Source organism: Chlorocebus sabaeus, chromosome 2 (assembly GCF_047675955.1).
Source record: "Chlorocebus sabaeus isolate Y175 chromosome 2, mChlSab1.0.hap1, whole genome shotgun sequence".
In the NCBI taxonomy this organism is placed as follows: Eukaryota; Metazoa; Chordata; class Mammalia; order Primates; family Cercopithecidae; genus Chlorocebus; species Chlorocebus sabaeus.
The window spans coordinates 59430106-59454808 of NC_132905.1; the positions used below are offsets into that span (position 1 = coordinate 59430106).

The 24703-nt window shown below is 55.7% G+C and overlaps 1 protein-coding gene and 1 long non-coding RNA gene across 5 annotated transcripts; both read right to left on the reverse strand.

Moving 5' to 3' along the window:
• Nucleotides 1-1298: 1298 nt before the first annotated feature.
• Nucleotides 1299-9949, reverse strand: LOC103220837 (uncharacterized). 3 transcript variants are annotated; one of them, XR_012090066.1, is made up of 3 exons: nt 7578-9949; nt 2740-2832; nt 1299-1962 (listed from the first exon to the last, which is right to left on the reverse strand). It is a non-coding gene; the product is annotated as an uncharacterized lncRNA (long non-coding RNA). The 3 variants fall into 3 exon arrangements; XR_012090069.1 differs by having other exon boundaries at nt 7439-9946; XR_012090067.1 differs by having other exon boundaries at nt 3041-9946.
• A 22-nt stretch (nt 9950-9971) lies between these two features.
• NKX2-2 (NK2 homeobox 2) lies at nt 9972-23888 on the reverse strand. 2 transcript variants are annotated; one of them, XM_007961628.3, is made up of 3 exons: nt 23780-23888; nt 14649-15348; nt 9972-13722 (listed from the first exon to the last, which is right to left on the reverse strand). In XM_007961628.3, the coding sequence occupies exons 2-3, from the start codon at nt 14905-14907 to the stop codon at nt 13160-13162; spliced, it is 822 nt and encodes a 273-aa protein (XP_007959819.1). In that variant the 5' UTR covers nt 14908-15348; nt 23780-23888; the 3' UTR covers nt 9972-13159. The 2 variants fall into 2 exon arrangements, with proteins under 2 accessions (XP_007959819.1, XP_007959825.1); XM_007961634.3 differs by lacking the exon at nt 23780-23888 and adding an exon at nt 22922-23344.
• Nucleotides 23889-24703: the final 815 nt, after the last annotated feature.

The window sequence follows — 24703 nt, forward strand, 5'->3', positions numbered from 1 at the left end:
GCTGTTCCTTCTGTTCCTTCTGTTGTCTCACCGTGTTGTAGTCCACGGTGACTGCAGGTGCTCTGACACAGAGAGCAGTCCTCTGCCTTCCATGGCACCCCTCCCAGGGGAGGGAGAAGTCCTGGCTGGTCCTCTCCTTTCCTCGACTCACCCAGGGTTGGCACAAAGGGCAGCTGGTAGGGGAGGGGCAGGGGTGCCTGAGCAAAGGGACACCGTCACTCTTTGCAGGGTAAGAGTCCTTAATCTGCAGTCCCTTATCCCCAAGGGGTAGAATTACCTCTTAATCTAATTTACTTTATAACCTAAACTCACTCTTCTGAGAAGGGTTCTATAGGAGTCTTCAGCCTGGCAAAGGGGCCTGTGGGACACAAAGTGTTAAGAACCTCTGGAAGGTGGCACCATTCTTCCCTCCAGCTGAGCAGTAATGGCCATTTCTGAGTGCTCAGCCACTCTCTTTGCCTCCCCCACCCCAGTTCCAGCCAGATATATAGTAAGGAGTCAATCAAGACTCATAATATATTTTTTAAATCTCTTTATTATTTATGGAATTTTACACAGCCTGAGGCATTTTTGATTGAGGGCATAAAGAGTGTGTGAAGAGATGAATCTGCATTGCCACTCCCAGCCCATTCTGTAACCCCTGCCACTGTGGCTGTTCATTTCAGAGTGGGCTGAGTTTCCACAGAGCAGCTGAAGAGCTGTGAATGGTGGTTAATTGCAGTGATGTTAATTAGCATGTTATAGGAGGTAAGAAGAGGGGATTCACATTTCTCTTTTTACTGCTTCAAACAAATGATCTAGATCTTTGCTACAGAAGCCACTGGCCACATGTGGCTATTTAAACTGAAATAAATAACAAAGAAAAATTAAAGATCAGTTCCTCAATCACACTAGCTACATTTCCAGTGCTTGATAGCCACATGTGGCTAGTGGCTGCCATGTTGGAGAGCATGGATACAGTACATTTCCATCACCACAAATATCCATGGACAGTGTGCTGCTAATTCTCTACCTCGCTCACCTTCTGACTGCAGAGCCTAGCCTGGGCCTGTCCCTCTGGCTTCCTCCTTCCCCCATTCCCTATCCCACCCCTTTGTCTCCCATCCTCATGCCTCTCCCCACCTCCCTCACCTCACCAATATCCTTGTCATGGAAATGTGTGTGTGACAGGGTTCCCACTGTGAGTTCAGCTCCACCCTTCTGAAGTGATTCAGCATATTAACTACCTTACCTCCCTGCAATGCCCTGTGAATTAGGAAGGGCAGGCATATCCTTTTCTTTTTTTTTGTAACCAGTGGGGAAAAAGGCTCAGAGAGCAGTGATAAGTAATTAACTTGCCCAAGGTTGTACATGGACAAAAGCCATCTTCTGATTTCTGGTACAGGCTTTTTTCTCATGGTTGGTCCTTTGTAAATGTTTAGGGCAGTCATGGTCTTAATTTTAAAGATAGCTATGTTCAACATTTCCTGTGTCTGTCAGCAGGGTATCACTGTGGAAGTGCATGGGAGTGCAGCAGGGAGACCTCGCTGAGCATCTTGCTCCTCAGCCACAGGCCACCTGGCTTTGTTGGTTTCCTCATCTGGAAAATTTGTGCAGGGAGTCATTACAAAATGATGCTAAGATTTCCTCTGGTTCCAATATTCAATGTATTTTTTGATTACTTTTTACTCATATGGCTTGATTTATTTCCCAAATGATTCAAGGACCCTTTTCAAAAGGTTCTCCCCTTGCTCTGGAGCGGCCATCACTGTGGCAGCTACCTACTGGCAGTGCAATAGCAGGCCATCTCTAAGGCAACACCTGGAATTGCCTGCCAATCCCTCACCACCCAGCAGCGCCAGTGTCTTCCTGGAGCTCATGAGAAATGCAGAACGCCAGGGCTGCTGAACGTGAATCTGCATTTTATCCAAATCCCAGGTGATTTGTTTGTATCACAAAGCTTGAGGAACTGTGATCCAGGCCCTGGGAAAGCAAGAATGAGCACAACTCACCTAAGTAGAACTTGGTGGGAGGGGAATCAAGCAGACATGGGGTACGTGCCCAGAGCTCCAAACCCTCCTAGCCACACTGGGACATGGCTGTCCCCTCAGGGCTTGTCCAGGTGAGTCTGAGCTCCTTCCCTGGGTACAGTCATTCTCTCTGTGTGGAGAACACCTTTGGCTCTGGAGTCCATTTACTCAGGAACTCATCGTCTGCACTCACAGCCTCTTTCCTCTATCTCATTAATACTCAATTGAAGCACTCTGATTCGCAGCAGGCTTTTTATGCACACCCTGTGGTCCTGTAAGACCTTTAAATGTAGGAATTAGAATACTGGTTCTACAGGATACACCTGGAGTTAGGTGGACTTTGGGCAATGTGCTTATAAGTCCCCAAAAGGCTCAAGGGAATGCTGACTTTACATTCTGGGAGTCCAAAGAAGACCTAGAGAAACATGAGGGAAGGAAGAACAGGATTTCATCAGATTGGGATTTGGGAAATGGCTGTTTCAACTAGAGGAGAGGACAAGGTGGGATTTAGTGTACAAAGACCCAAGGCGCTGTCCTCAAAGGCACAGAGAGCATCATCATGTCATCCAAGCCCTATGGAGATGGGTGGCCGGGATGTTCTGGGGCTGGTGCTGACCACCTGCCTGCTCCTGGGAGGGGAAACGGTGATTCATCTGCAGGAGCCCCTGGTGACAGCCAATGGCTGGATGTGAAATTCAAGCCGGACCTGGATGTTCCTAATCTGCCTTACCTCACAGATGGGAAGAACAGGATCGTCCACAATCCTGGAACGTCCTGGATCGTCCCGCGGCGCTCACAAGCACGCTTCTTCAGAGTGGTGAGACTGAAGAATGAAAGGTGCCAGGAGACATCAGGGAGAAGCAAATGGTGGCATCCCACCTGCAGCTGAAACAGCTCCACCATGACCCTGATCATGAAACATGGAAGCCTCCATACTTGGAACTGCAACCTGGGCAGCTGAAACATTTCTCCTTGTTTCTGAGGAAATCATGGTTTCCAGGGAGAAAGCTCACCTTTTTGGATATTCTTACCTGTGAAGTCTTAGATCAGAACTGTATGTTTGAATTCAAGTGCCTGGATGAGTTCCCAAATCTGAGGACTTAGTGAACCACATTGCAGCTTTGGAGGAAAGAGCTGCCCCTGTGCAATCTGTCTGTTCTGCAGGATGCCAGTCAGCAGTGAGATGGACCAGTGGGGACCAAGAGCGTATGCTGAGCAGGAGGCAGACTCACACTGCGTGTTCCGTTCCATCCTGTCTCTAGGGGCCTGCACTCTATCTTCTCTGCTCTTTTCAATAACACTTAGGCTAAAAAACAAAACAGAAAAGTCTAAAGCAGAGAGAAATTCAAGATAGAACTCTAAGACCAGGTGGCTTAAACAACAGAAATGTATTTTCTTACAGTTCTGGAGGCTGGAAGTCTAGGATCAAGGTATCGGGAGGGCTGGTTTCTTCTGAGGCCTCTCTCCTTGGCTTGCAACTGGCATTTCCTCCCCATGTCCTCACGCGCTGTCCCCTCTGTGTGTCTGCGCCCTAATTTCTTCTTCTCCTAAGGATGCCAGTCACACTGAAGTAGGGCCTCTCCTTATGAATCACTCTCACCTAGCTCACTCTTTAAAGGTTCTACCTCTAAATATGGCCACATTTTAAGACACCGGGGTTAGGACTTCGACATGAATTTTGGGGCACATGGCTCAGCCACTCATCTCCACAGCCTCTTCTGAGGAATGAGAGTGGCTCTTTCTGCATGCAGTTGTCACACCCTGTGCCTATGTCATGTGTTCCTGTGCCTTGAATGTCTAAGTCAAAAGTAGCCATATGGGTTGGACTTCAAAAAGCCACTTGCCCCTCAGGTGTTTTGGACACTGAACCTGACCAATGGGGGCTCTGCAAACTGGAAGTGCCTCCCTGACCCAGTCAGATTCTCCCCCTAAGAAGGGGGACTGCCACATTCTGAGAGCTCCTTTGTCATAGGAAAAGACCAAGTCACTAGCTTTGAGGATGGGTCCTGAGGGAACAAGAGCCATAGTTCTGGATCTGCACAAGGGCAGCTGTGTGTGCCAGGCTTGGCCATGAGAAGCCAGAGAAATGGGCCAGCTGCTATTTAGTCTCCATGTCCCTTGCTACATAGTTCCCTGTGCCAACTGCCTCCTTGCCACCCAAAAACTCTACTTAGTACAGAAAGACGCATCAACAGTGGACATTCCCAAGGAACACATGGGGAAAGAGGCCATTAAGATGGGCCATTAAGTCATGAGTGACCTCTGGAGACCAATGCTAGGTCTAGGATAAAGGCAGAGTAAGAGCTCAAGTGTCTGTGTCTTTGGAGTCCCCCAGGTGCAGACCCTGAGGCAAAGATTCATGTGCAAATAGTTAATTGGGACCAACAAGGAAATGGAAAAATGAGAAAGTGAAGGGAAAAAAAATCAACACAAGAAGTGGTAATGAGCAGATTGCCACTGAAGACAACTAGGGCTCAGTCCCACTGGGAGGCCTGTGGGAAATGGCGAACATGTCTCAGGGTTGTTCCACCTGGGGCCAGGAAGCTGGGCCGTATATCCTGCAACCTCTACCTGAAACTGGGTGAAGACCATGAACTTCCAGCACTAGCCACCTGTCTAATGGGCCCAGCACCCTCTTGCTCCACCTCCAGGCAAAGACTTGCAGATGTTGGCAGCAAGAAGCCAGTGCAAGGGAAGAGGAGTGTGCAGGGGTTGTGGGCAGTGGCTGCATTCTGCGGCAAGTTCTGCCTCCTCCCCCAAGTCACAAAGCAGGAGTTCCAACCATGGCTCTCTCTGCTCAAAGCAGCTGGCTGTGCACTGGGTGAAAAGGACTGGCAATTTCTGAGAGATACCTTGTGGTCAGACCATCAAGTATCAGATCCTCTGTCACAGACACAAAAAGCTGATTCCTTTTGCTTTACCTTCTACATCTAACTATCCTTCATTTCAAACCCATTCCACACAATTCATCTTCCCCTACAGAGGCTGATGAGGTAATTCTTTTATTTTGTAACTAGCAGAGTTAAAAAAAACATGGAGAGATCTGGAAGTAGATACTTAAGTAAAATTCCTTTTAATAATTCTTGTGGTTGGACACAGTGGCTCACATTTGTAATCCCAGTGCTTTGGGAGGCCAAGGTGGGAGGATAGCTTGAGGCCAGGAGTTGGAGACCAACCTGGGAAACACAGTGAGACCACATCTCTACATAAAAATAAAAAATAGCTGGGCATGGTGGTGCACACCTGTGGCCCCAGCTCTTGGGAAGACTGAGACAGGAGGCTCTTTTGAGCCCAGGAGTTCAAGGATGCAATGAGCTATGATAGCATCACTGAACTTACAGCCTGGGTGTCAGAGCGAGATCCTGTCTCAACAAAACAAAAACTTGCAAATCTCTCAGATTAGGGAGCCCAACACTATACCCAGAAGAACATGTTAACTTATTTTACCTTTTCCCCACATTAGACAAAAAGGTAATCATTTAATTAAAGCAGTAAGATCAATTGGCTACTTAAAAATCTATTTTTTGTGTGTGCCCTTTATCATCCTGTGGGGAGAGGGGAGTTGCTCATGTCATTGAAACCATGGAAGGCCCAGGCAGTGAGAACAGGCATCAGAGTGTGCCCCTCAGGTAGACCCTCAGCCTACTCCCCCTCAGTTCTCAGGGGACACTCGCTGGCCAGGATGGCCACTTGGCACCCAGTGGAGGTGCTGGTATACATACAGGCTTCCCCGATGATGCCAAGGGGTTGGCCCAGCCCCCACCAACCAGGATGGGACCTGGGCACTGGCTGCCAGAGGAGAACTGGCAGAACCCTGCCCCGTGGAGTAGCCACCCAACTAACTGCCTTCTGCAGAGTGGGAGGGCATCTATGTCCTCCCCCACCCCTGCCCACTCTCCTGGAATAGGAGAGGATGCCCTGGTAGATCCCACCTCCACTCCCAGAATGCTTTTCTTTGTCAGAACACTGGCTTGATTATAAGATCGGGTGCTTAACTTCTCTGAAACAGGCTCTTCTGCAGAAGGACAGATTGGCTATGATGATCTGACTTGATGAGGAGGAGAAGCACGGAGAAGGCGCCTGGCCTAGAAGGTGCTCAATACGTGGCATCAGTGATGGTCATCGTCTTCAGGTGCGACAGAGGTTGGGGTCAGCGATCTGGGGCTTTCTTTGTATCGTTTTATGAAGAAAGGTAAAAATACCACAGGCGAGAACAAGCAACAAAGGGCGGACGGGATTTTTCATCTGCAGCTTTCAACTGATACTTTTAAGTATTGAGCTATTCTTTTGTTAGGACAGAACACGTTATTCCATTAGAAGGGAACATTTTGGGGTGGTGGAAATGTTCCACGTCCTGCGTGGGGTGACCGTTACACGCATGTCACATCAGCAGCCTGAGGAGGGAGGGGAGAAGGACTGGATACCTTCAGCCTCTTCATCGCACTCCAGGCACCAAGTGCAAGGGCAGGGAGTTTTTATTATTTAGGGAATGCAGCCCTGGTGTAGAAGACACCTCGTGGGGATATCTCGAATCCCGCAGGTGCCTGAGCTGCGCTCCGCGCCCCAGCCGGGGGCCTTTTCTTATCCAACCGCGCCGCCCCGCGGAAAGTCTGGGTACTGCAGACGCCCTCATCGGCCCACCGACAGCTGGTTTTAAAGCGGCGGCTTAGGAAAATAAAGGGGTCAGTGTTTGGAACCACGATGCCTTTGATGTGAGGCGGTTCCACCCAACAACCAACGAATCAAGCTGTAACTGCAGGCCCTACTCTTGTTGGGGGGAGGACCTTGAGGAATGTCACACCCTTGTCCCCTACCCGCTGCCCCACGCCTAGCCTCTCAGAAAGGCACCAGGCGTGAGTGGAGTGCGAGGCGTCCACGCCCTCGTGTCCTTTCCATTCCCGGACACCTCTGCACGCTAGCCGAGGCCTTAGCACGGAGTGAGGGTTGCCCGGGGTGCTCTACTGGGTGGGGGTGTTCTTGTCTCCCGGGCCCGGACCCCACGGTCCGGGTCGGCGCGGCGTCTCCCCCTGGCGACTGGACGGTGCCCCTGCCCCGCTTCCAAGCGGCGAACGGCAGGAGCCAGGGGTCCGGAGGGACCCGGATCCAGGGCGGGCGGAAGGCGAGGGTCTCTCCTTCCCAGAACCCCCGCCCCGCAAACCTGCACCCAAACCGGGTCCCTCCTCCGCATCGCACCTGCGCTCCCCGGGCCGCCTCCCCACGCGGGCACCCACTCTCCAGGCCCTCGTAGCACCGCCCTCCCCGTGTCCACCCGCGGGGCAGACGCCGCCAGGGGCCCTGAGATTGCGGAGACCGTGCGCCCTGGCGCCTAGTGGGGTCTTCCCAGTGGCCAGAGCGCTCCTGGACCAGTCGGCTGTGGTCTGCGCCCAAACACGATGGAAACTGGGGCTGGGACGGGCGGTGGTACGCACGTGGAGAAGAGGCACGGCAGGAAAACCACAGCAGAAGATAGGTCCACTCGCACCTCCCACGCAGCCGCGCACCCGCCGCCGTCTGACTCGCGGCTCTCCCCAAGATTCCGAGTCGCCGCCGCCTCCTGGCACCACTCACCCGGCTCCGACCGAGGCCGCGAGTCCGCTGATGCGCAGTTGCCTCCCGGCGGCTCCCGAGCTCGGCCCAGACCCGCGCGCAGAGACGCTCGGGAACGCGGGGCTCGGGCGCCTCCTGGCGGCGGCAGCAAGAGGCACACGCACTGTTCTCCCGCCCGAGGGGGCGCGTGGAGCGGACGCGGGATCCGCGCGCGGGCCTGGACTGCAGGCCCGCATTTCTTCGCTTGCTCGGATGGCGGCGCTGAGGCCTATTCGCCTCTTTATTAATAACGATGCCTCGGGAGGGAAAAAAGAGAACCTTTAAAAATCAGAGTGCGAGAGAGGAGTGTGTGTGTGTGTGTGTGTGTGTGTGTGTGTGTGTGTGTGTCTTGGGGCGTTGGTGAAAGCAATAAAACTCAGATCGCTTCCTTGGCGAGATAGCGACGGCTATAATGCGCCGGGGGGATCAGGGGTTTATTTGCAGATCCTGGATAAAAGATGATATATCGACACGGTTTAGAGTGTCACTGCGTCTGGCCTCTCAGGAAGCCACAAGTACATATTTCCTGAAATACCGCCCAGCACAGTATCTAATCCTCCCGCCACTTAACACTGGGAGTGGAACGTCAGCACCGCAGAAGCGCGCTCCCGGCTTCCTGGTTCTGGGTGGGGAGAGCCCAACTGGGAAGGATCTGGTGCGCCTAGACGCCCCCTCCCCTGGCCTTTGTCTTCAGTCCAAGTAATCACTTAGCGATGGGCCTTAATAAATACGTCTGAGAACTGTCCTTATGCTCGGTAAATATTGGATTAGCTTTTCAATGACCAGGCTCTTGAAAAGGCTCGAGAAATCCACACCAGGTCTCAACTAAGCCCAACAGTCAATAGGTAAGGAAATAAGTTATTTCCCAATCTGAGGTGGGAACGTTGAGAAGGGGGGCTTCCACTCTTACCAAATTATCTGATTCTACTAAATATGACCCTTGTACTAAATAGGAAAGGGGGCACATCCAAGTTTCCCATTAGTCGGAATTTCCACCAGCTCAGTTCTGCTCATTAAGGGCTGAGTGACTTTGTGGGGAACATATCTGGGTTCCATTTTTTATTTCCACAGAGCTCAGCATCAACTATTTTTGTTTAGTACATATGGTTTATTTGGGGACTGCTTATGGGAGTTTTGACCTGGCAATGGCAGGGGAGAAGGCATGACCCAGATTATTTCCGACTGCCTCGTGCCAATTTGAACCGCTTAGAGGAGGCAAAAAATGGGCAAATTCCTTGGAAGCCCTGCTGTGTCTCCCTGGTACTGAATTTTGTAAGCACACGATACAGGAGACATTGAAAATTAAAGAGGAAGTATCTCCCTCCTCCAACATGGGGAGAGACGCTGTTGGAAGAAGTTTCTGAAGTGGTTTCCCATCGCACCAAGAGGCCAGTGGGATGGACCCCCGCACGTAATTCAAATGAACCCGCGCGTCTTTAGCTCTTTGGGGTTGGTAACGAAGTGGCCCCGGCCGGGCGCAAGTCGCCTTGGAACAGGCTGCAGCCCAAGTACAGTTGGGCCCGGGACTGAGCGGCGCCCTTGGCCTCTCAGAACCTTTCTCGCGGTGAGTGGAAGCGCAGCTCGGCGCGCGGGCCCTTCGGGGCCGGTGGGTTGCGAAATCAGGGGGGTGGATTTTCATCTACCCAGGAGCCTCTAAGCCCCTAGGGGACCGAGCATCACCCAGGCCCTGGGTACCCTGAGTTGCCTCCCGAGCCCCAGGACGGCCCGATGGTGCAGAGCTCCCAGGCAGAAGTTAGTTTCCTGATACACACACAGGAGTGAGCAAAGTGGGCACAAGTGAGCCCAAACCCTGAAGGCGCAGGTTCGCGGACTGCCGTCCCAGCGTTAGAGTCAAGGAGAGAGAAGAAGAAAGGAAGGAGAGAAGTGAGGAAGAGAGAGAGAGAGAGATTATGAGAGTAAGAGATTATGAAAGTAGAGAAAGAGATTACGAGAGAGAGATTATGAGAGGAGAGAAAAAGAGAGATTTTGAGAGAGAGAATAAGAGAGATCCAGCTTTCAGTGTCACGGGGCCTAGGCGGGGCAAGCGCCCTCCGAAGCCATCAAAGACAGGGGTGGCTTTTTCTCCCCTCCTCCAACCTCCTCCCCAATAGATATAGCACGAATTTTTAATGCGTCTTCCTTTCACAGACAACAATACAGGGTTTGAAAGCCGGACACAATTTAGGTTTTGTGCGGGTCCCTCCTCGCGCTCCCTCGGCCCAGCTGGCCATATGGAATCCAGCATGGAGCCCGCGGATGACAAAGGGACCCAGTGACAGGCCCAACAAAACCCCAAGGAGACTTCTGCCTGACTCCGGGATTCACTGCCCGCGATAAGCGCGCTGAATGGTGCGGGGTGGGGCGGGGGGTGGGGGGCGGGCCCCTTCTCCTTCTTCCCCTCTCTCTGTCCCCTCGATCCTTTCTCTGTCTCTTTTTAATATGCACGCCTCTAACATCTCCGGCTCCCAGCTTTCCCATTGTGCGGTTTTGTACCGCCCGCTGTAGATTGGGCGAAGATAGACTGCTGAAGCGGACCCCGCGCCGGGTGCGCTCCCAGGGCGCTGGGGTTAGGGCCACACAGGGCTCCGCAGGCGCTTTTATTGACTCCGTGGGGACCCGAGGACAGAGAGAGGCGGGCGCCGGGCCCACCTCCCGGGCTCCCGGCCGGCCGCAGAAGCGCACACCCAGATTGCAGGCCCGTGGTCCTGGCCACCGCTCCAAATGTGTCCTCAATGAGCAAGCGGTGGAAGCCTGCCAGGGTGAGGACCTTCCACGCTTCCCCCTTCCTCTCTGGAAACCTGGGGGTCTCTTGTGATCATTCTCACCCTGGAAGCCCTGGGGCCTGGAAGAGTCAAAATTTCTTCAGGCCTTCTGACAACTCCGCTCCAAGAGACTTGAAACCCCCACCTTTCCTCCCAGAGGATTTTGGGATTAGGGGAAGTTGCAGGTGGATGTTGAGTGGTTAGTACCAGTGCATGTTGGGCATTCAATTATTGCACAAAAAACTATTTGGGAGAAATTCATTGGCCTTTCAAAACCGCAAGACATAAGCCCCCAAACATTGCCAAGGTAGTGTGGAGAACAAAGGGAGACCTTTTAGCATTTAGAAAAACTGCCCTTTCCCCAAGGATGAGCCTGGAGATGGGAAAGGACCTTTACTGGGGTATTAGAAAGACTCCCGAGCACTCAATTACCCAGGGGCGGTGTGGAACGCGGGAATAAAGTGTCATCGCGTCCCTGGGCTTCTGCGCTGAGTGCTATCGACGCGCAGATTTGGTCGCACGGATAATCATGTTTGCTTTAGATATTGAATTAAACCTGATCATCAACTAGAGGGAGCGAGAAAGTCAGCTGGGACCTCTCCCTTTGCCCGGCCTCCTCATTGCCACACCACTCCCAGCCTTGATGGTGCAGCTTCGGAGAGAACAGAGATACAATTTCCAAATGCGCCGACTTTCAGTCCCCCGGAGTCTCACAGCACCCGCTGGGCTCTGAGCTATAGAGCCCCAAGTATTTTTAGAAACCTGCGAGGTAGAGGAGAACGGCTCATCCTCCAGTTTGCCAGGCTTCCTAAGACGCTCCCCCGCGTGGCCAAGTGTGCGCGAGCATCCGCCAAGGAGATCTGCCCCCAGCGACAAGGGTGGGATGGAATCAGTTCCCCACCGGAAAGATGGATGCGCCCTTCCCGGGCGAGCCCGGGGCTGTGTGCCCGCTTCCCGTCCGGGGCGCTCACCGCACCCCCAAACCTCTACTTCCTAGCAATCCACCCAGTCCCACGCCCAGGACTGACCTGCGGGGACCGCACACCGCCGAACGCTGGAGGGAAGGAGGCCCGGGATCCAGTCCCCGGAGAGAGGCCAGGAAGCCCGGAAAGGATGGGAGCGGAAGGGAAGGGGGAGGCACGGTTTTCTGGGATTGCCAAAGACTCTCGCTCCCTGGCTTCCTGGGGCCAAAGAGCCTAGAGAGGGCTGCAGGATCCCCTCCCTACCCCGAGCCCAGGACCCCGAGTACTTCCACCACACACCCCCTAAGCCAAAGCCTAGCACGCCCTGACCGCTCCCACCCCCGGCCTTAGGGGTCTCCTAGGTCAGCACCAGCCCGCAGACTTTGAAAAGGGGTGGGGATTGGGGAGAAGGCAGCCAGTCTTAACCTCAGACCCCCACCCACCCACTTTCTTAGCGTGAGATAAGTCAAACGCAACAAAGTGAAAGTCATCCAGTGTAGTGACTTCAACAGCTTCTCAGGCTGAAGAAGCCACTCGTAGATTTGGGCCAGCGAGGGGGATTTGCTCTCCTCGCCTTTGCGGCTCCCGAAGTCACTTTTCCTCCCGCAGCCGGACGCTGCCGCCCGGGGTTCAGACAGCGCGCGAGACCAGGGGAGAGGCCGGGGAGAGGGTGGGCGACCCTGGGCTTCGGGCCGACCGCTCGTAGGCCGGAAGCCGAGCGTTCCCGTCCCCGCCTCAACCCTAGGCGCGGGGTGCAGCCTGTGGTCGGAGGGGTCTGCACCGGGAGCCCCGCCCGCCCCAGGGCCCCCGTGCCTTGGCCTCCCCGCCCGAGGGGAACCGCCCGTGGGAGCCCCGCGGGCGGCCAGGCCTGGTTCCCAGCCCCAGGCCTCCGGCCCGGCGCAGGGCTACAAAGTCAGACAAATGGGAGGGCAGGGCTTGTTTCTTTTTTTCTTTTTTTCTTTTTTAAACACAGGATTTTTATTAAAATTCTTATTTAAAAAATCGAAAGCTTTCTGCGCCCGGCGCTCTTGGGGAACCGCGCCGAATAGCTGAGCTCCAAGTTCAGGGCTCAAGGTCCGGAGGACAGGGCAGGGGGCTCCCTGCCTACAGGGTTTTCTTTTCCATATTTGAGAAATGTTTGCACAATAAAATAAAAAGAGAAAGGAAGAAAGCAGGGGAAAACGCAAACGTAACCAAACCCAAACAAACCACAAAGAAAGGAGTTGGACCCAGAAGGGAAACAGGCCCATCCTGAAGGTCATTTTGGCAACAATCACCACCGATATTTACAACGAAAAGCGAAATCTGCCACCAGTTGTCAGAACGTTTACATGGCCATAAATATTTAGCATTTTCTTATTTTTTTAAAAAAGGAAGAAATTCTCTATATTTTTAAAGTGTTCTCCACTTGCTTTAGAAGACGGCTGACAATGTCGCTACTCACACAAACATATTTTACAAAATTCACGAAAGCAGGGGTGGGGAGTCGGTCTTTTTCTCTTTTTCAAGTGACGACATTAACGCTGGGACGGTTTGGTCCCCCCGGGGAGAGGCAAAGAAGCGAAGCTGCGCAAACATTCTGTAAACACGGCGTAGAGTTCAGCCATCTCCAAAGGTTCAGAAGGAGAGGCATGGGCAGAACTGGGTGGATGGAATCTGCCACTCCAAGGAGACGCAGGCAACCTCCCGATGCCTCCCTAATGGAGCCGAGAGTCAACTCGACTCCATAATAATAATTATAATAATAGTAATAACCACCATAAGGACCGAGGCCTCCTCGCCGCCACCGCCGCCGGGGTGGGGCCTGGGCCTGGGGCCGCGAGTCTCGTTGGGGCGGCGCTCACCAAGTCCACTGCTGGGCCTGGACCAGGGGGTGTGCTGTCGGGTACTGGGGGGTGCTGGCCGAGCTGTACTGGGCGTTGTACTGCATGTGCTGCAGCGACTGCGCGCTGTAGGCCGAAAAGGGAATGCCCGCCTGGAAGGTGGCGGCTGCCAGGTCCTGGGCTTTGAGCGCGTGGCACGGTTTGCCGTCCCTGACCAAGACGGGCACAGCCACCCGGCGCGGCGAGGGCAGGGGCGTCACCTCCATACCTTTCTCGGCCCGGGCGCGCTTCATCTTGTAGCGGTGGTTCTGGAACCAGATCTTGACCTGCGTGGGCGTGAGGCGAATGAGGCTGGCCAGGTGCTCACGCTCGGGCGCCGACAGGTACCGCTGCTGCCGAAAGCGCCGCTCCAGCTCGTAGGTCTGCGCCTTGGAGAAAAGCACCCGCCGCTTCCGCTTCTTGCCAGCGTCCCCCCCGCCGCCCGGGGTCTCCTTGTCATTGTCCGGTGACTCGTCGGCCGAGGGCTCCGGGGACTTGGAGCTTGAGTCCTGAGGGGGCGCGCCTGCCGCCAGACCGTGCACTGGGGGGAGGGGGAGAGAGAAGCGCGTCAGGCGTCTGGAGGCCGCGCGCAGCCTGCACCGGACTCGGAGAACCCTGGATCCTCCGTGCGACCCTGGAACTCCGCGCCTGGCAGCCCAGCCCCGCTGCCTTTGCCGTGACCCCTGCCTTGCTCTACGCCTCACGAGGACGTCGGGGCCTCCCAGGGTAAAAAGGGAAATCCGCAGGAGTGGGGCCTAGGGTGTCGCGTTTCAAGGGGCTCACATAGCTTGGGTGAGAATTTTGGGGGGAGTGGCGCACTGAAGATCATCGCGGGTTAAGGGCTCCGGCCCCCTTAAGCGGTTTCCTCTCTGGAGAGACGTGGGCAGATTTTTAAAAGAAAAACCCCACAATCCCAGCATTGATCGCCTTGGTCATTTAAGGCAGGTTTTTGGGGGCTTTCGTTTCTGCTTTCGGGCCTTCTAGACACCCCCTGCACGGCACAAAGCGTCCTCTATGATCGCGCAGGGGGCAGGGTAAGCTATTTATACCCGGGCCACCCAAATCCTCCCCACCCTCCACCCGTACCCGGACGAGGCTCGCTGACTACCTCCAGGGCGCCAGGCCAGTCCCTCCCAGCGGCCGCAGTCCGGGGGCTGCGGCTGGAGCCATCAGTCCCGGTTGACACCACATACCAGCCCCTGGGAGGTATAGCCCTTCTCCCTCTTTCTCCTTAATTTCTCGCGTTGAAAATAAATTTTGGAGACCAAGTTCTTTCCTGGAACTAAGGGGGCTTGAAGAGGAGGGCAGAGGACATCCTATACAAGTGTTTAAAATCTTTCTAGGAATCCGGGTGAGGGGGTCTGGGCTTACATGGCCCCTTCCCTTTTCACTCCTAGCGTCCAGCCCAGGCTGCGGCCGCAGGAATGGAGGGGACCACGGCCTCGGCAGCCAAGTTTTGCTACTTACGGGAGTACTGGAGGCCCTCGGTGCTGGCCAGCCAGCGCGTGTACGGGTTGTCGCTGCTGTCGTAGAAGGGGTTCTTCAGGGGCAGGCTCTGCACCGCGTCCAGGGCGCCCTGCCCCAGCGGCCCGGCCCTCTTGGCTGGCTCGGGCCCCTCGTTCTCTTCCTCCGGCCCTTCGGCCACAGAGCCCTCCTCATCGTTGGTGTCCGGCAGGTCTAAGATGTCCTTGACCGAAAACCCCGTCTTTGTGTTGGTCAGCGACATGGTTCCAGACCCCAAAATTTATGTCGCAAAGTTGTAGCTTCACTTGGTCAATTCGTGGCGCTCCCCAGCCCCGGCGGGCGGGGGAGGGGGGAGCTGGGGGGAGGGACTGGGGGAGGGGAGGGGGGAATTGGCTTTAATTATTGGAATAATTATTATTTTTAAAAAGAGAAAGAAACTGGGGATGGGGAGGAAAAAAAGGAAGCCCACCCCAGTGCCTCTGTCTTCTTTGAAAGCACTCGGAAATGGACGCAGGGAGCCGGGCGGCCTGCGCGCCGAGCGCCGCGGGCCCCGGCCTTAGTTTGTAACTCCAGGAGGGGTGCCAAGGCGGCGTCAGCTTGGGCTCAGGCGGCCGCTCGGCGCGCGGTGGCGGCTGGTGGCGAGGAAAAAATGGGCCATTGCCCGAGCGATCAGTCCATATAAGGCTGGGCTCCACTCACGAACCTGGGGAGGGGGGGAGAGGGGGAGAAAGAGAGGGAGGGAGGGAAAGAAAGAGGGAGGGAGGAGGAGGGAGAGAGGGAGCGGGAGAAGGGTGGAAAAAAGGGGGAAGAGACATTAAAAACGCAAAGGTTGGCCACGTGTGGGCGGGTCTTGGGAGTCAAGTGGATGAAGACAGTATTTGCAGATGTGAAATTGTGGGTTTTGGGGAGCTCCGCGCTCCCAGCCAACGGCCCTCTAGAGCAAGATGAGAGGTGTAACGTGTCAATTAATTGCAAAGACGGGGCGAGCCTTTTTTTTAAAAAAAACCAGTATTTACATACAAAGGGCCACCGCGTCGCTCGCGAGTCCACACACTTGAAAGGGCCGTTTTAACAAATTGCATCTTAAAAAAGGTGGGGGTGGGGCGGAGGAGGAGAGAAAACAAAACAGAAACCAGGAGGAGGGAAAAATCCTCTTTAACATTCACCGGCTCCTACCTCCCCGCCCCCGCGCGCCCACCCCCAGCAAGCCGGAAAATTGGCGATTTGTGGCGCCTTTGGAAAAGGGGGAGGGGGCGAAGGCCAAGCTGCGGAAATCTCTCCTTTCCATCGCTGGTGGTTCCCTAAACAAGATCCGGTTCAAATGGCAAGAGCCCAACTTCTGTAAGCCTCCTAGGTCAATATTTTGGTTGAGGCTTAAGGATGAGTGCTAGAAATGACAAGGCAAGTAATTGATTCCAGTTAACCGCGAGAGAGCCCGAAACCCAGGAGAGAGCTCCGCTCCGGGCGGGCCAGAGCCACCATCAAGCGACCCGCCCCCTTCCAGCCGCCCTTTATTTGCTAAAGACTCATTTATTTCCTTCACTCCGCCTCCCCCTACCTCCCACCCCTAACCCCCCGCCTCCACCTCTTTGCGGCCAAGGAGGACGCGCAGTTCACTTTCTGCTTTGCGGGCGGTCCCGGGGAGGGCGGGGTAAGAGTGAGGAGCTCTAACTTCGGCTGGGGTCGGACCCTGGCCCCGCTGCCTCTGGGCTCTGCGGGCCTCTTTCCCCTGGTGGAGGAAAGGGCAGACGGCCCTGCTCTTTCCTGCCCTCTATTATCCCTCCCTCTCCGGTCCCCTCCCTCTCCAGCCTCCGGCTAGAGGTGGAGCAGCGGGAAGGCGGCTGGGCGGGATTGCGGAGGTGGGGGTGGGGGTTGTGTCTCCAGCCTGGGTGAGGACCCAGAAAGCTGCGGGGGAGGAGGGTTGCTGGGTGGCCCGACGATGCTGCGTTTTCTCCCCCGTTTTCTTCTCCCACGCGAGTTCTTTAGTGTGGTCTCCTTTTGGATGCCCTGGGCGCGTTCGGAGTACGCGCTCCTCGTTTCCAGGTTAAGTCAGGTTAGTGTGAAGTTTCCAACCACTCTCCGCTCTGGGAACTGAACTTTCCCGGGACTTGCACCTTCTCTTCGGCGCTGGGGTTGGAAAAGACCACGCCGCACTCATAGTTAAAAAATTTTTTGGGGGGGTGCGGGGGGGTAGAATGGCTACCTGATGCTCGTTCACCCCAGACGAGTGTCAGGAAGGAGCTTTGTCTGGGGGCGGGGAGGAGCACAGAAGGCCACCCCTGCGGGGTCCAGGTCTAGTCTTCCCACAACCTGGGCTGCCTGGGCTCGGGTCGAGCTGAGCGCGCGGGCGCAGAGTCCTCCTTGGGCGCAGCTGCCGCGGCCGCCGCCGCGCCCCGGCTGCCCCCGGGTTGCCAGCGCCGGGTGAGGGCACCTCTCCCTGAGCCGCTCGGCGGCTTTCTGCAGCCCTCGCTGCCTCGTCCCCAGTATGTGACGTGGGTGACAATGGCCCAGGTTAGAGCGAGCCCCTCGTCGGCACGTCCTGGGTGGTCGGACCCGGGCAAACACAAATACAAACCGATTGCTAAGCTGCGGACAATGAGCGAAATGTAGACAAATGTCCCGCTCCCGTTGGAAGCCTTTGTCCCAGCTCGGTTTTTGCATTTATTTCAGTGGCGAAATAATACATGATTGACGCTCTCTTTCAATGTGTCCTAACTGTTTGGAATAAATCTAAGGTTGTTCCTAGTTGTCATGGCATTCAACCCTTTTCAATGGACTATCTCTTCATTCATTTCTGAATCCGTCCACAATATTAAGGAAACCCCTTCATGTCGACGCTCCCCGATTCCTCTTTCTCCTCCTACTTTTTCTTTTCTCCTTTCTCCCCCTCCTTACCCCCTTTTTTTCTCCTGGAAGAATTAGAAACTGATGCGTGTTCCTCGAACCTATTACTTTTCGTGCTTTTTTTTTTTTTTTTCTCGCTTTCCATCTCTGTCTTTCTCAGGCCTTCCCACCCGCCCCTTTCACGTGGGAGCTCGTCGCTCTGCCCCGTCGGAGGAGGGAAGTTGGTTCTCCAGGAGTCGGGAAGCGCCGAGTTTGGATCCAGGGGCGGGGGTGGGCCTGCCACTGCTATTGTTACTCAGTTGCTAAATAAATAACTGGTGAGAAAAAAAGTTTCTCATCCCAAGCGTTGCAGCAAAGACCCTCCTTTTGTTCCTCCTCTTATTCCTCAGTCCTAAGGGGGTGGAGGCTCTCTTGGGGACCAGGGCAGCCACCAGGATGGGGGCCCAGAATAGGGCCTGGTTGGGCCAGGCAAATTCTTGGGTCGGGTGGCAAAGGGGTCTTTGGCAGCAAGTGTCGTTTCTCGCATATCCCCAGAGCCATCTTAGGCGGGGGAGTGCCCGCAGAGGCCTCCCAAAGCGTGTTCATTTCTTCAGCTGGGAGCCACCTCGCTGAAGTTCCATGTAGTTCCCAACTTCTCTCCCCCTGCCCCAGCATAGTGGGCCTTTCTTCCCAGGATCTAAATCAGCACCGCTGCTACTGATCAAGTCTCCTCCCCTCACCCTTGGGAGCCTGCAAGGTCACCAGAGCACCTGAGAGAGGACTGCTTTCCTAGGGGAATCCTGGCTCCTGGAATTAATCATGGGGAAGGGGTGCTGCCATAGGCGCCTAGAGAAGGAGGCCCTCAGCCCAGTTCTCAAAGGCTGGGTTTGTCCTTGCGCCTGCCCCTTAGCCTCAATGACCAGTTGAATCCTTCTGGGTCTCAGCTTGAGGTGTCCTCTTGCCGGAGCATCGGAGACGCCCTCTTCCCCTGCCCTTGCAGGCCGCCGGCCCCTCCTACACTCTCACCCCAGCGACTCTTCCAATTTTTCTTTCCCCTGGCCTGGGGCAGCTGGGCAGGGAGGGAGAGAACTGGAGAGAGCTTCAGCCTTGCCTCCTCCGCGATCGGTGCTGCCGGGTCCACAGCACTCAGCCTCTCCCGGGACCTCGAGACTCCATTTCCCCATCACTTCTTCGCCCGTGTGGTTCCAGCGTCCGTTTCCAGAGCGTTAACATTTGCAATTGAAAAGGCGCAGGGAGACCGCTGGGAGGCCCGTAATTGGAGGGGAGAAACTGGGCTTGTTAGTGGAAGATCATAAAATGCAAGTCCCCCAGGAGCGGCCTGTGGACGCCGGGAGGCCTGCGCAGACCCAGCTGGAGGCCAGGGCAAGTCCGGTACCCAGAGCGCAGTCCAATGTCTCCTCAATTTCTTGGGCCCGGCTTGAGCCCAAAGGGCCTAGGGGCCAGGCGCCAAAAGCACCTTTTCTGCCCCAATTAAACAGGTGATTGCATCCTGAGGACTCCCCAAGAGGCCTCCCCGCGAGTACCACAGCTCGGCCTTTTAGAGCCCGGGAGCTTCTGTTCCCTGCGATCCCGCACACCCCGAAGGCTGAGAGGCCCTGCCCCACTCGCTTCACCCTCCGGAGAGTTCTTCAGTAACGGCCCACCACCCCCACCCTGTCAGCGTCTGCCTGCACCAGTTTCAGCTCCACTTGGATAACCTCTCGTCTCCCCCACTCGGCATTCTTTAGTAAATTCTTTCCAGGTACCATCTTGCACCCAAGCGAGTTCAATGTCCTCCAATCCGTCAAGTTTGGGTTTGAGCTTTGGGCTCAGCTGCCGTGGTCTGGAGACCTGGTAGGTACTCTGCAAGATGCCTCGTTCTGCTGTGTGCTTGGGGAGGAAGTTGAGGCGGGTGCTGGAAGTTCTGAACCCAGCTTGCCCCGGGCCGGAGGAGATTTGCTTGGTGTCTCCTTAGCGTCCCGAACACCGCACACCCCTGCTGGGGTCACCTGAAAAACTGGATCCTTCAACTCCATCTTTATTATCTGCATTGGGGCTCCAGGTTCCGTACACATCTCTAACTCTATTCATTCTTCCTAGATTGAGAACGGATGCATTGGGAGTCCTAGGCCCGGGGGAAAGGCAAGAGAGGGGAGGAAGAGAACCTGTGCCCCTGGACCCTAGAGGAAAGCCTCTCTCGCTCTGCTGCTCTGGGTTCCGCAACAAATTGAGTTCGGGCTCAGGCGTCTGGAGCAGGCGCGGGGAGGCTGAACAATCGCCGGAGGCCCGGGAGGGGAGGCGAATGTACACAGGCTAAGTGGCCCCACTCCAGGACAAGTGGCCCTCTAAGTCGGCCCAGTGTTTACCTGTTTACTTTCCCAGGTAGCTCAAACACGAGCGCCTTTTCTGCGCTCCAGGGCACGGGGGCCGCCCAGAGGCACCCTGCGTTCCCGACTGCTGCCCTCCTATGCCTCAGCTTTATGCCCCCTGTTGGGGAGGGGGGTGCGCTCTAAACAACAGCAAACCAGGCAAGAAAGGAAGATACAGGAGAGAGCAGGCGGGGCCTCTGCACACCCCACGGAGGGGAGCCTTTCTTCTGCCTGTGGAAGAAGTGGGCTCCGTGGACGGCATTCGACCCTCCCCGCATTTCTGTTCTAGGCACCTCTTGGGAGGCGGCGCTCTGTTCGCAACCTTCCCTGTTCAAGCCGGTGGTGAAAGCTTGCAGGGCAGGTACCTGGCCCCTGTCCTCCAGGGGAGTTAAGGGCAGAAAAAGTCTTCGGAGGTGGGGGATGGGGTCTTGGGGCCTGCTCTAAAGAGGGGGCGACCTTGAGGAGCCCAAAGCTTCAGCAGCCCTAGGCAGCACCCCTCACACTCCCCACCCACAAAACCGCTTCCAATCATTAAACACACAAGGTCTTTTCCCTTTATTTGGAAACACTAATTTGTTTGATTTCATTTCATTTCTTCGTCTTTTTTTTTTTTTTTGGAATGAAAAAGGGTTGAAAAGAAACTCCTTTCCTGGTACAGTATGTGGCTGAGCTCTCAGGCCCTCGCACATCCCATCTCAGATAACAACCTTCAAGTGGATTAGTTTATTGTCTGGTTAGCGCCAAGGTGCAAGCGTTTGTCTTCATTCACTCTGGAAACAAAGCGCGTTGCACCTTCCTGCTCCAGCAAGGATTAACGGCGCGGACACAAAGGTTTTGTCGGAGGGGGAAGGTTTATTTTATCTTGGGTTGGAGACTCAGAGCGTGGCATGCACTTGAAATCAATGGGGAAGGAAAATGTCACCCAATCTGGTCCCTGAGTGTGGCGATAAAGACTTCACCTTAAGGATGGCATCTCCAAAACAGCCCCACTTTGGCTTCACCTTCCAGTGTGGGAGCAGGGACTGCAGGAAGCAGAGGTGTCAGCTCTCACGTCCTGGATGAAAGAAATCGGGGAATACTATCCTATGCTGGGACTTTCCCTAACCAGAAAATGAAAATCAGTCCCAGCTCCAATTGTCCTCAACTTCTGCCCCCGGAGAAGGAAACAGGGTCATAGGAATTCCCTTCTGTCTGTGGGATGGCAGAGCGGAGTCTCTGGGTTGGGGAGGCCTTAAGCTGTGTGAGCCTGCAACTTTGGAGAGGCCAGACCGTGCCCCGCAGATCTCTGGCAGGAGAGACTCACAGCCACTGGGACAGGTGGAAGAGAAAGTGGGCGTTAGTGTGAAAAGAAAGGAAATCTCAGCCAGCTTTGGGTTCAAGCCTAAGGTGAGTTTTTTTTCCCGCTTTGATCCATATTATATTAACTCTTTAAATTGCCCCAGGAAGGGAAGAATGAGTGGATGCCTCCCAGATGGACAATCTTCCCAAGTCAACTAAAAAGGAGTTGGGTAGATAAGTTCTCGAGACCCAGAGACTGAGTTCAGATTCTGTGTCTGAGGGAAAATCCCCACCCCCTTCCTCCAGAGGGGCGGGAACCCCATTGATGCCACTGAGAGAAGAACTGATCCTGGGACCTAGAACCCGGAGATCCCTTCGATTAAGTGTGGGTGCAGGAGGAAGGCATCCAGGTAAGCTCTCTTCTTTCTATTCTTTTTCAAGGCAAAATATACAACACTTTCCCAATTATCTGCCTCCCTCCCACCACAAAAGGGGCAACTATCTCCCGAGGATGTAAAGAGTAATAGAAATTAGTATTTGTCTTTCTATTAATCAGTCTCATTGTGTGGGCATAAGACCCTGCGGGCATATGTTAGGACTTTGATAAATGCACTTTAATGAGATCTTTAAAAATGCATCCAATAAAATAAAAGACGAAGAAAGCCGTTTAACTTTCATGGATGTTAAATTGAACAAGAACTGTGGCTCCGGGCACTCTACAAAATGGAACCGGCCTCCCTCCAATATTTTCTTTAAAAACGTAGCTTTAAGCCCCCCTCGGGCCAAACGAGCCTGTCCCAGCCAATCCGTTATCACTGGCTTATTGGGGAACCAAACACCACGTCCCCCCGGGCGAACCCCTTCGCTTTATTCGTTCGCGCTGCTCTAATGATTAAATATGTTACAATGAGATTACGCATCGTCAGTGTTGCCTTCAGGAACGTTCTTTCAGCCAAGCCCGACCTTCCCCGGATGAGGGCGATTTCAATAAGGGAGATTTGGGTTTCTCCAGGAAACACGCGCTGAAAGCACTCTCTTATCTGAATTTACTTCTTAACACGTGACAAAATCATTACCACAAGACTTTGGAAAACAAGCGGCTCTCCTAACCGGTTAGCATTCAGCACTTTAAGCTGGGTCGGGCAGGCTGATGTGAAAAGTAGTTGTTGGTGGCGCGGGGAAGGCACGCTCTTAGCTCTAGCTAGGGGCTGGGTCTGGGAAGGACAGGGAAATGCACCCTCGGGCCCTCCGGCACAGAGAGGGGGTTCCTCGGGCTCTCTCTCTCTCTCTCTCCAATGTAGAGGTCCACAACTTATCCCTAGACGCAACGTCCCCTTTCCATCCCCAACAGCCACCAAAGTCAAGGAGGCGCCAGAGGAGCTCCAAAGGGCCTCCTGGTAATGTGTGCGTGTGTGTTATGGGAGGAGGTTGGGGCGGAGGGGGCGCCCCTCGGAGACAAGGACCCCACCGAGGTTCATTTCTGATCCTCTGGCGATCTCTACTGACACAAATGAGAACTGTCCGGCGCCGGGCGTGGCCCGGGCGACACTCGCCACCCAAACTCCAGGCTTCAGTCGCTCTCTCCAGAGACCTCAGTCACTGCGCGGGCCCTCAGCCCCGGCTCCTCCTGTTTGCGACTCCCGCCACTTGCCCTCCTGCTCATCACCACCGTCCCCTCACGTCCCAGTTTCGGTTGAGGAGAAGCCCGTGTCTCCACTGGGCGCCATCTCCAAATTACCTTCGGGACTTCTGCCTCTGTCTCAATCCCCGATCCCGAGCCCCCCGCGACGCACAGGGTCTACTTACCCGGTGGATTTGTGTGCAGCCGCCGCCCCTTCCTCACCGCAGCCCCGCCAGCTGAGGCGCAACCGGCCCCGGGCAATGGGAGGGAGCTAGCCAGGCGCTCCGCGCGCCCGCTCCGCCTCCTACTCCCGGAGCTGCGGCGACAGCCCCGCCGCATTTCAAGGCGCGTCTTTATCTAGTCCTCCACCTACCCGGACCCCCCTCTCTCTGCGCCCTTCCCCCACCGCGCGCCCTACCAGGCGGGGCTCAGGGGACCGCAGGCGGGGACCGCCGCGGGCACCGCGCCCCTCCCTCCTCCTCCACCCCCCAGCCCCGCACTTTCCTAGCCCCTGGGACAGTACTGCTTTCCCTGAACGCACTGAAAAGTGCGCAGCGGCGGGAGCACCTGGCTTCGGCGGCAGGTAAAACTTTTCCTGACTGCAGGCGCTACAGAGGGGCCCTGCCCGTCCTCCAGTGCTCCCCACTCCCGCCGTGATCCGCGAAGTCGGGGAGAACTTCGGAGGTCCAGCACTTGCCCACCTGCTGCGTCCGTACTACGCAGCTTGGGGACCGATCCGAGTCAGGACCCGGGAGAGCGAGGGGCGCGTAACCGGGGTCCGCCGTGAACCCGAGCCCCGGCGGCGACGGCGATGCACCGAGACCCCTTTCTGCTGGCAAGCCACTGGGACCGTGCCCGGAGCGCGTTCCCGCGCCGGGTGGCTGCGGCAGGAGGACCAGACAGTCCGCGCCTGGCAGCGAGGGCGACGCCGAGCTTCCTCCATCGCCACCGCGGGGCTCGGCTGCGGGTCTCGGGCTCCGCCAGGCGCCCTGCGCCACCCCCATCCCGCGTCCACCGGAAACGCGCGCGAGCTGGAGGCTCACCTGGAGCGCGGCTGCGCCGCTGGAGCCTCGGCTGGGCTAGCGCGCAGGTCGCGGCCGCTCTTTATTCCGAGTCGCGGGCGGCTGCAGAGTCGCGGGCGCTCGGGCGGCGGCTCGACGCGGCCGGCGAGCGCTCCCCCTCCCGGCTCCTGGCTCCCGGCTCCAGGCTCCGGGCCCAGCGGCCCCACCCTCCCAGCTCCGGCCCCGCGGCCACAGCGCAGCCCCAGCGGAGGGGGCCGCTCCCCCGCGTCGCGCGCGCTCTGTTTGTTTTCCTTGCCGGACTGACGTGAGTCAAAATATTGGCCATATGTTCAGCGGTAATAAATTGGGTATGAGCGCAAACACACTTGGGCTTCGATGGCTCTTTCAGCTGCCACATGGTCGGCTTTGCGGGGAGAGGCCTTCCACCCCTGCCTTGGCCCACTTCCCCCAAACGCGCCGGTTGGTTCCCTCCCTCCAGCGACCCTCTGAGCTGAAGATCTAGGACCCTAGGTCTCTCCTGACCCTCGCCCCTCCTCCGTCCCCAACAGTGTCTTGGACTCCGCTGCTCCTGGCAAGCCCGGACTGCTGGTTAACAAGGTCGCCATCTATAAATTGCTCCGTCGCTAAGACGCCATAAAACCAAAGGGCCAGATGTGGCACGTTATTTATGTGTGAAACCGCGTTTACACTAGATACGCGGATCCAAGGCCGATAGCACGACTTTGCGGGAGGTCACAGACCTCTCGACCAGGCTCCAGGCTCCTCCCACAGCACGATCTCCTCTCCAGGATGACGGGTGTCGGTCTTCCCGGGAAAGGGATTCACCCCGGCAGCCCAGGAGGAAAGTGATTTCAGTGCGCTTGTGCCAAAATGCCACCTGTCCAGAATTAGAGGCAGTCTCTGGGGTTTATTTCCTTAGCTTTCCTGTTTCCCCTGCTCTTGCCT